Here is an 11,452-nt window from a genome sequence, read left to right as displayed (position 1 = left end):
CCGGACATCACAGTCCAACATGGTATTGGTACTGGTATTGTTGGCAAAGTCCCCCTACCCTACCTCCCAATATTGACCTCCGACTTCTGAGGTAAATGGAATGAAGCATATCTACCTTTACATGACCACGTACATAGTACAGAGTATGTACATAGCCCTGTCCACATACTCTTGTGTACTTTTAATAAATATGACTGGATGTTACTAATCCGCTGGTAGCCAAATAGCTGATGAATGAGCCAGTGATTGTAATAAACAAATGAGGCAGCTGCTGCTAATCACCCAAACAAAGTGTAGGATATGCTCCATTAAAAAGGTACCCTGTAGGATGTGGCAATGGACACACATTCTTGTTGGTGGCAGTAACATGCAAGGAAACGCAAAACATTTGCCAGCAAAGTCAGTGAAGAAAAAGACTGCAAGCTAGTGAGTGTGGATGTTAAAAATACTGAATTTAAAATATATATAAAATAATCATCTTTGAAAATGTTGAGGGAGGAAAATAACGTGCATATTTTATTAGGCCTCAAGGATACAATGTGTTTGGTTGAGAAACAGTATATGTAACATAACAGGGTACCTTTAACTGTGCATCTTATACTGAAAAGGATCATAAATGTGTGAAGATACTCTATGTGTTGGAACTGGAAAAGACATTCAAACTACTACTACTTTCAAACAAGAAATTTAATCTACCTGTCATTTTCTTCTTAATGTTCAAAATATCAGTCTGTCCAACCAACCAACCAACCAACCGGAATTACATGATTTAGTTGTTGTGGCCTGATTGCAGTTGTTTTCTGTAGCTTTTTTAAAATGCTTCAGTGGGGAAGGTAACGTCTGCAACGTCCCAACTGTTGTGATACCATGAGTTGAACAGCTCCTGCAGCATCTTGGCGTCCTCCAATGCATCATGGCCATTGTAGGATTCTTTCAGGAATTGGACGACCAGAGACTCCAGAGAATAGTTGTTGCCCAGAGGAAAGAGCTTCCTGCTTAGCATTAAGGTATCCACAAACCCAGACACCACCTGCTGGAACCACGGCCAGAGGGAGAATCTTCGCAGCAATCTGCTGAGCACGAGTGCATCAAACCCCTTTGCATTGTGGGCAGCCAGCAACACGGGGCCGGGGAAGTTGCTTAGATAGTTGATGAAGGAGGTGAGAGCATCAAAAATAGGGATGGTCACAACAGGTCTTCCGCACAGATACAGCTGGCCACAATAGACGGTGAAGCCCGTCAGTTGACTGGCGCCTGGAGTGATGGGCCGGCGGGGGAGGGTGTAGACGTTAAATTCTTTCTCTTCACAGACAGCCGACAGCTGGGTGATGTGACACGATGCAGTGTCTGAAAGTAGAAAAGGGATGGATTAAAGATGCAGTAGGTAAGATTTATAAAACTAACTTTCTGTCATATTTGCTGAAACTGACCCTATGTTCAAGTAGAACTACATTAAGCAAGTAATTTAAAAAAGAATCTGGCTCCTCTGGCACCACCTACAGCCTGTAGTGCGATTTGCAATAATCCCCCGCTCTCTGTTCAGATGCACCAATCAGGGCCAAGGGGGGGTGTCTAACTGCGTGTCAATCACTGCTCACGCACACGCATCTCATAGCGTCCTCCCCTCCTCCTTTCCCGCGCACGAGCTGCAGATAGGTTTCCTCCCCTTCCCCCCTCTTCACACTCGCTCTGTCATGCAAAGCTCTCCCTTGTGGGGGGAGGGGCTTAGGAGACCGTTTGGGCTTTAGCAGAAAGGGGGGAGGGACTGAGAATTTGTCGATGTTCAAATTTTTTGGTTAAAGCCTGGATCTTTGCAATCCTACCTACAGCACCTTTAAAGGAGGAACCAACCCAAATGTGCGATACAATATTTAAAATTAGAAAACTGGTTATGTCCTTGATTATTTCTTAGCTGGGAGCAATGGCTGGATTTAGTTTCCTATGGAATGATCCAGGCTAGCTATTTCCCCGTCTGACACTCTTACATGAAATGCAGCTAAAAAATGTTTGCAGAGTTTGTTTTTTTTGTTCAGATAGATGTCCATAGATATACAGATACCACATCCATCTTGCGAGATGTGTCTCCGCCGCCACCATCTTGGTGCAGAGTAAAACCAGTTCAGACTATTAAGACTCATAGAAAAAGCCAGACTGCTGCTTCTGGATGTTAGCCAAAACTAAGCAACATGGAATAACATTTCACAAGAAGTAACGTTAATCCTTATTTTAAGCTAACGTAAAGTTAAGGGACTGTCCTGATACTATATTAAGATAATGCTATCTTATGTCAGGTAAAGTATGTTTTTTATTTAAGTTATCAGTAGTATATCAGTAGATGCTGAAAATTACGTTTTTCATGTAGGCTATGTCTTGCCAGCTCCGGGGCTGAACTGCAGTTCCTTGAATGGCCACTTGAGGCAAGTCAATCACTATAGAACCCCATGTTAAAAAACCTAACTTTACAGCAGAAATAAACATGTTTACAGCATGGTACAAAAACGGGGGGTTTTAGGCTTGTCACCTTCTCCACTATTTTTTACCACTAGTTACTACGAAGGAGCTTGCCTCAGATATCATTCTCATTAAGTCTCATTAACGTTCTTCAGTCCTAGTCTTGCAACTAGGCTTGGGCAGTATCTATGTTTCATACCTTTATACCTTAAATTAGGACCCTCTCGAAAATGAGATGATACATCTCAAGAGGTATTCCTCGTTAAATAAATAAATAAATAAATAAATAAATAAATAACATTTTACCATGTTTGTGATTTTTTTTATTTTATTCAATCTGCATGTTGCAACTTCCACATAAATCTGCCATGTAGCAGAGGACGGAAGAACATCTCTGGTTAGTTTGTGGTTTGGCAGACACCGCAAAGTATTTAATTGAAGATACAAATAAAGGACAGAGTTTTTAGTCACACTTTCTAAACAATAGTATAACATAAAATTATTATTTTGACATAGAATTCGGTACAGTAAGTAGCGTGACTTCAAAGTATTAATTTTCTTTTCTTTATAATTAAAGACAAACAGACATAAAGTCAGTGTTACCTAATCCAGTGGTCTCCAGGTCAAAGAAAACGATGGTTTCGTAATCAGCCATCTGCAAGAATTGAAACAAATTGATTTGAACATTAACTAGTGCACCCCTCAGTTATGTCTGACTTTTCTGACAATAAATTCAAAAAATTTATGAAAACAGTAAGCTTTCAAAATTGAATGGCTATATAAAAGGAAATGTTACAGGTGAATGTCATGGATGTACTGTATGGTGATGGTAGGGTGCACCCTTCCTGTGTGTTGCCCCCTGTGTTTTTCTCATCAGTCAGGGATTGGCTGGCAAACCATTGTCGAATGGCTGGTCCCTTGGGCAAGTTTTTGCAGCTTCTGCATATATACTAGAGTTGGTGTAGGCTACCGGACTGTGCAAACTTTATAGTGTTGTGTGTTCATTATTTTGCTTTGTTTAGTTAACCGCTGCTTCCTTTTTTATTAGGATAGTTTTCTATTACAATTTGAAACACTGATTTGATATTAATTGTGATACTTTTATTTTCAGGTTAGGTCAAGTATTTTGATCCTTCAGCAATTACACTGGATGGATGGATGGATAGATAGTACAAAAACAAAGGATCTGATGGTATTTTGGTAAGGGCTATGAGGAATGGTAATCTGTATGCAATATATAGCTATATATAGGCCTATACATACATTTATTAGTGGATTATAATGCTGTTGGATATTCTCAGGGATCATGTAGCCCACTGCACATCGTAGTATGAGTATATGTGCCAGACTTATGCTAGAGTCATAGACTGTTAATATTAACCCTAACCATAATAATATACAGTCTATGGCTAGAGTTCGGGTACTTGAAAGAATGAAAGTGCTGTGTGTGCGTACATACGTGCGTGTGTGTCTGTGGTAGAGCTGAAGATATTTGCCCGAACCGGACGGGACCCGACGGGTCCGGTCGGGTACGGTCTTAATTTTATTTATTTATTTACGAAAATGAAAGTTGAGCAGGCGGACCCCCAGCTGCCCCCCTTACATAGTGCTCAATGTTGCTTTTCTTTAAATAATCTATTTTATTAACTTTAATTTCTTATACTGCACTGTAACTTTTATTCTTATACTGCACTATCAATTTTATTCTTGTCTTTTAATATTTTTAATTTGTTTATTATTGTTTTTTTTTAATTGTTTTCTAACTGCTCTTTAATGTTTTATGTAAAGCACTTTGAATTGCCCTGTTGCTGAAATGTGCTTTATAAATAAAGCTGCCTTGCCTTGCCTTGCCTCAAAAAACTGTGCTTGTAAAAACAGACTGCCACTATGTCCACAAGCTTCTTAAAAGATTGAAACAAACAATTTTATATTAATTAATAATAAATAATAATTTTAGATGTAATCTTAGCCCGCTGCCCCTCAAATACTTAGCTATGTCTCTGCGTCAAACGTGCAGAGCGGCGTTCGCACACAGCGAGTCTGCTGCAGTGTGGTGGCCCTGCCAAGACTGGAGCGACTGAGCTAGCCCCCAAGCCTCTGAAGGTGAAGTCAGTTTCCCCAGGTGAAGTTTAAACACACGTTTAATTTAAAGTTAAATTTGTAATAACTGTAATGTATGCTAAAGGCGAGTCAGCGTCAACAACATGCATCTATTATGTAGTCCCTCCAGAATTTTGCGATGTCACGATCGCAACAATTCACGGAATTCAACCAATCACCGTGAATTTGGTGCGACTTGCAATTTTGACCAATCACCGCAACAATAACTTCAAATTAATTTCCTTGTTTCTGATATGAAGATGAGACATGTGTGACTCGAACATCTCACATTTACCAACAAAACGTACATTTCAGACTGTCCTGCCAACCTGTATACATTTTAACATCAATGTACGCTGTAACGTTTTTTCACTCTAAAAGTTGCTGAAAGCTGCTGCTGTTTCAATCCTGTCGGCTCTCTGCAGTGGGCGGGGCTGCTGCTCAGTTATCCCCGCGACTGACGCGCGCACAAACACACACAGTCACACACACACACACGGTGGATGCAAGAAAAATGGGAGGTGAGACGTACAGGATGACCTAAATTGAGGACAGCTGGCGTTATTGTAAGTGCAATGATAAGTTAAAGTCCAATAAGTACTTCATCAAACCATATGAATGTGTGTCCCAGCCCAGGCCAGGATAGGAAATTAACTAACAATGTAAAGATCAAGCCACTGACATATATATTCAAATTTGATTCATTCAATAAATTATTTTTTGTCTTAAATCCACCAGCCATTTTCATATTATACCAACATTTGCAGCATCATGAGCCTTTTTGTTAGGGTTACTAGGAAATCTCAGCCCAGAGTTATTTTATTCTCCCCGAAAGAAGTTTCCTTTTTATTTTTAAAGAACTATACAAAAAAAGAAAATCACAATTTTTATCGCAGTTTTTTTTACAAAAGCTCCCGCAAAATATAAAAATAGGTAAAAACTATTATACAATTATTAAACCATCATAATTCAGTATATATATTTCAAATATAATAATATAATTATTGATCTCTTTTTTTTTTTATTTGTTTTTGGCAGTAAAAGTTAAATATCCCCATTGACCAAAAAGTAAAAATCCATATTGACCGACCACCCCCTGTATCTCCATGAAATGGTTTGGTCCTGCCTTAGCGCACTCAGTCTACTGCAGTCAGTAGATGCGCCAGAACTACAGTGACCACAATGTTGCCAAGTAACGTTAAATCAAAATCTGGTTTTCAGAAAAGGAAAGAGAGAAAAGAGAGAGAGGAAAGACAAAGAAAAGGGTGTCAAACTGTAACCCAGTTTTTCACCAAGAAAGGTAGGTAGCCTCTAGTCTGTGAGTGGTATTAACCTGCTGGCTTAATGTCCATATTGAAATAAGCTAGCTAGCTACAGACTAGTGTTAGCCTACATTTAATCACCATTTAATCAGTGCAGGGAAACGTTTAGCAAGTTATTCATATTAAATCATTGTCCCTGCCCCTTTTAGCAGCCTTTACAACAGATGAGTCAGCAGCAGCCCAGTCTCCCCCTAACTGTGCCCCTCCCTGTCCCAGTGAAGAAGGTGAGCAACATTGTGTTCAATGACATGCCTGTTAGCATCATTGCAGGGAGTCTGTGGGGATTTCTCTGTCTCTCCTGCTCTTTTTACCATTACAAAAAAGAAAATGAAATATTTATTAATGACAGAAAATCAAACACATTATAGTAGCACTATAATAACCCTGGTGTGGAAATTCCATTTTACATGTCCACTTTATTTTCTTGTTGGCATATATGTGCAGCTAAGTTAAAAAATCAGCTGTTTTCATTGTTTTGAGAGGATGATGTTAATTTATTTTGATTGAAAAGTTTAAGTTTGTCCGTGTTTTTTAAACCTTTCATTAATAATTATAATAATAATAATAATAATAATTTTGTTAAAAGAATTTTCCATTTTGTCAAATTTTACAATAACAATACATTGAGACTGTAAAAGATGGCCTTAAGCATATTAGGGTAGGGTTGCTTTTAATCTTGCATCAAATAGTGAACTACATACTTGCATGCATGTACAAATCACCAGCAGTAAATATTGTGCTAGTACTAGTATGGAACTACAAGAAGCAAGACAGTTGCAAGCCTTTAATTAGAGTTATGTAAAGCTTTTGATGGGACAGTTAGGTCCTAGAGATGTGGTGACAACAGCTGTGCAGTGTGCAGAGGGGGCCCAATTAGATTTTTTTATCATGGAGCCCAATTCCTGGTGGCGCCCCTGCACCGCACCGTCTCGTTGCATTGGTGTGAACTAGCAGCTTTCAGAGCGTTGCAGACCGGAGCGTTGCTAGTAACTGGGGGATTCATCTCGTCTCGTTGCTACTCTTTGGTCTGAACTTGCTATGCACCCTCCCCCCCCACACATACACACACCGATACACGCTAATAGATTGATTACACCTAGTGTGTGTGATACAGAGTGAAATTGTAAGTTGTTTTAATGACCTGCTTACCTTTAGCTACGTTTTCTTGAAGTAAAGGAAAGGGGATATTTTGTTTGCTATGGAAAACTTAAGTCTAGCTAGAGTGAACGAGGGAAATACAAGAAATGGTTAACTTAGCAAGCTAATCACAACTCTTTATTCATTGCCAATAATATTATACTATAATAATACTATATCTCTATAGTAGGCATATTCTAAAACAATTTCAATCCCCATAGAATGTTGTTGTCACTGAAAACTAAATGTCATAGGGTGCCTGTTAATGCTATTGTACCGTTATGTCCTTCAATTCATGGAGCAGATGAGATGGATATTGGAAGATATTTCAGCAGAGAGAGAAAGAGAAGCAGGAGATTGGCAGAGCAGTTGATCCTGATTGAGGTCAGTAATGGTCTATAGGTCTAAGGATTGTTTTGTAACAATAAGCATTTGTTGGCAGGCCTAGGCACTATGCATAACCTAAACTAAATTATTTCATTATATTTATTATATTTGCTAGCTATATTCATTCATTGGCTTTGGTAAATTAAATACATATGTATATGTTGCCTAAGGCTAGGCTAAAGATGAGGACATGCTCACAGATACACATATGAAAATAAAATGAAAGCAATCCTACATACAGTACATACAGTATATAAAGTCATCATTAATCCAAATCTTGTATTCCTTCCGCCATCAGGTTATTGTATTTAGACAGTAGTTACTGTAAGATAGGATCCTTATCAATAGCTTACATGATAAAGTATGCAGTGATGCCTATTATGCCTATTTTTTTCTTTTCTATTTGTCATAATTGTTTAACTTACCAACTTATTAGCTGTCTGGCCTCTGTTTGTCAGTTTTTGGACATTTTGGATGTTGTTTCATGTGACTAATTTGCATTTCGAAGTCATGAAATTAGCATCATGGTTTTGTTTTATCTTAAAGGATAAGACAGAAGAACAGAGTAGAAATGGAAGAAAAGGATATGTCTGTCACTTTTGACTTGTTAACATATTGGTTTCTTGACTGGTGGTTGACATAAGTGTAGCTCTAATACAGTAACAAAAGATGTGAGTGCAAAGATTTTGCAAATGCAAGTTACAAATACCCTGGGGGCTAAGCCCCCCCTGTCTTTCAATCCTAGTGACATCCCTGTCAGTAAATATGATCAAGCCATTTAATTTGATTTCAGCTAAATTCAATTTGGTATTTGGTCTGTGGGAGTGTATATGTCAGAGCGAGGGTTTTGGGAAATGCCCTAATTCAGCCAGAATAATGGATATCAACCGTGTGGGTGTTTAAGGCTTGTAACTCCATTAACATGCAGCATTATGCACTGGTTGAACAATTAGACATAGGCTCCAGGCAGTAGGCCTACTACGCTCCGCCATCATTCAACAAATGAGCAGCAATATGTTAGACGAGATTACAGTGCAAACAAACTCAATAAAAATCGTTATTAAGCAGGGCTGGACTGGGACAAAAAATCTGCCCTGCCATTTTTGGCCCAGGAAGCCCACACCCACCATGATTGGTTCGACACATTCCCTGCAGACTGTCCTCAATTAAAATATGCATGCATTCTAGGATGCATGAGTTGCCTATTGTGTTCTGCGTTCGTGTGATAGTTTTGGATCCTTCAAGAGGGGTCTCAAGACTTATCTGTTGATCTTACTCTTAAATAATTAATTAATTCTTAGAGCTATGATTTGTATATTTATGGTATTTTTATTTATATTTTTGTAAATTGTATTCCTCTACTTCAGGTAATGCTGATGTTGAAGCAGCTACTACAGTCCCAATTCCCAAACATGTCAGAAATTTTGGCACATTTTGAGGCATGTAGATTCTTAATCTTTTTCTCCGGTTATTACTCTGCACCTCCCTTGCGCTTTGGTGGTCGTTTGTCCATTTTAACGTGGATGCTAGAGGCGTGGCCATAGTGGGATTAGTAAATTGGGTTCCTGGATTTGATTGGGTCAGGCCAGTGCCAATAAAGAAAATTAACCAATGGGCCGCTGTCAGTTCTTTATAGGCCGGCGCGGCCCAAAAATAAATCGGCGATTCTGCCCACCGGAAACAAACTGAATTTCGGTCGTATTCCGTCCCTGAGGGGCTTTCCATAGAAATGAAGCTTTAAACGGTAGGAATTGTGAGCTGTGGATTTTTAAACCTTTGGTAATAATGTTTAACAGAAACCATTTACACAGAAGGGTGTGTCATCTCTCCTTAGAATATAATAAGCCCAACAGTTTTTCTGACGTTAAAATGACGTCGGGAGCCAGCTGCTCTTCAAATTTTGGCAGCTATTTTGTTCTTTCTTTCTTAAATGGAGCTAATATCTTCAGTATACTGATAAATGTAGGTATATCATGGGTTAGGCTTCTTTTTTTTCTTCTTTTCTTTAAATGTAGGCTTATGGCAAGAGGCAAACATTAAAAAACAGCCAGAAGTCTCGCTGTTTCATTCCAATTTTTCATGTGTGCTGGTGCTGCCTGAGCAAGCACTGGGCAGCCTATCCGTTGAGCCAAAATTATTATTTGTTATGCTTCCTCCGTTGTCTTCTTTCTTCCTGGGTTATTTTGTTATTCCCCCTCATCTCCTGTATAGCTGCTTAAACGGGGATGTAACATAAAACTAAGTTTAGGCTATTTTTTAACTGAAAAAGTGAAACTTGTAAACAAACAAAACATGTCTTAACTCACCTTTGACTGTTGATGTTGTTTCAACGGAGTTGTGTGAAGGATGTAATATGAAGTCAGCTGTAATAATCTCGGTTGTCTTCGTGCACCGACTCAAACGTAGCAAAACGTTTATTTAAACACAAACGGTGCGCGTTCGTCTTTGAAGTGAAAGAGATGAGGAGGCAGAAGCAGCAGCAGGAGGGGGCGGTGACAGCACGTTTCTAGCAGTCTTCAGTCTTGTGAAGACAAGGCTAAAAGTTAGCGTAGATTAGGCCTACCAAGAAAACCCTTAAATCAGCTGAGCAGACCTGTGCCCCTACATAAATACATTTAAAACATTTATTGTCAAACACATAGTAAAGAAATACAATAGCTTTCATAATTGATCAGTCAGATATTTAGTCAGGGCTTTAGTCTGGCATTGCTAGACCTTTCTCCAGGGCTTTACATCTGTAGGCCTATACAGATGTTATTTTAAAAACCCTCACATCCCACTTACCAGAAGTCTTTATGTTGCTAAGTACTTCAATAACAATAACTGTTCCTATACAATAATGGACAATGCATAGTTTATATGTAAAAAAAAAAAAAAAAGATTAAGCCTCTCTGACTACTAAATGCCACCATCAGTCACATAACATGTTAACAGAATAAACCTACAAATCAGACAAAAAAAGAATCAAAATGTCTATAAAAGGTCATTTTGTTGATTTAACATCTAAACCAATCAGCTCTTAGATCAGATGTGATAGCCAGGGTTGGGGAAAAGTCCCTGCATGGTTTGATCTAAGACAGTACTATCTTTAAGCTACGACTACGACAAGACAAGCTCTTTCCTCAACACCCCTGGAATGCTGGCCGATTACACATCTGAGATTTACAACATTGTGCAAACAGCAACGATCAAGATAATACCCCTTTTCTCCTAAAATGAGTGTAAAACGAACCAAGCAGGAGAGACCATCACACCCCAGTGTAAACTGTTAGCACCACTTTGATGATCCCCCCTACCATTGGCCATTATAAAAAATTGTGTGGAGATCTGGCAATGCAAGACTATTCAATTCAATTCAATTTTATTTATAGTATCAAATCATAACAAAAGTTATCTCGAGACACTTTACAGATAGAGTAGGTCTAGACCACACTCTATAAATTCCAAAACCCCAACAATTACAGTAATTCCCTCAAGAGCAAGCATTAGCAGTGGCTATTGCGACAGTGGCAAGAAAAAACTCCCTTTTAGGAAGAAACCTCGGCAGACCCAGACTCTTGGTAGGCGGTGTCTGACGGGCCGGTTGGGGGCGTGATGAACAGTGGTGATAACAGTCACATTAGAAGTCACAGTGACTTCGAAGGTTATCGTGGAAGTTCATGTCATAGCAGGGCACATCGTGTCATACTGAGTAGTGCAGTCTCCTATACCGGATCCTGACTACTCTGTGCATAGGAACATCACAGCAGGGCGTTGCGGGATGTAACGTGGCGCTGCAGAGCACGGGTGGGTGCGGCGGGTGCAGCAGGACGCAGCAGGACGCAGCAGGAAGCGGCCGGGAAATGCCGAGAATCGCAGAGCATAGCTCTGCGAAGAAGAAACATAAGGACTCCGGGGAGTAAACTCCCCAGAGCTAGATTAGTAACAAGCAAGCATTTCTTGGACAGGATGCATACAAAAGTAACAAGTAGAGACTCGCTAGGATCGCTCTAATTCTCTTCTTCTTTCATGGCCTAAAGATTGTCTGTTACTTTAAGATATTTCATTAGGTGCAT

The 11,452-nt window shown here is 39.3% G+C and overlaps 1 protein-coding gene across 1 annotated transcript; it reads right to left on the bottom strand.

The window, feature by feature from the left end:
* Positions 1–489: 489 nt before the first annotated feature.
* On the bottom strand, positions 490–9,883 carry LOC114559846 (three prime repair exonuclease 2). The gene is made up of 3 exons (XM_028584829.1): positions 9,704–9,883; positions 3,055–3,106; positions 490–1,347 (listed from the first exon to the last, which is right to left on the bottom strand). The coding sequence occupies exons 2-3, from the start codon at positions 3,104–3,106 to the stop codon at positions 812–814; spliced, it is 588 nt and encodes a 195-aa protein (XP_028440630.1). The 5' UTR covers positions 9,704–9,883; the 3' UTR covers positions 490–811.
* Between the last annotated feature and the right edge of the window lie 1,569 nt (positions 9,884–11,452).

Source organism: Perca flavescens, chromosome 8 (genome assembly GCF_004354835.1).
Source record: "Perca flavescens isolate YP-PL-M2 chromosome 8, PFLA_1.0, whole genome shotgun sequence".
In the NCBI taxonomy this organism is placed as follows: Eukaryota; Metazoa; Chordata; class Actinopteri; order Perciformes; family Percidae; genus Perca; species Perca flavescens.
Note: the sequence above shows the minus strand (reverse complement) of the source record. Positions and strands in the feature narration are given on the sequence as shown.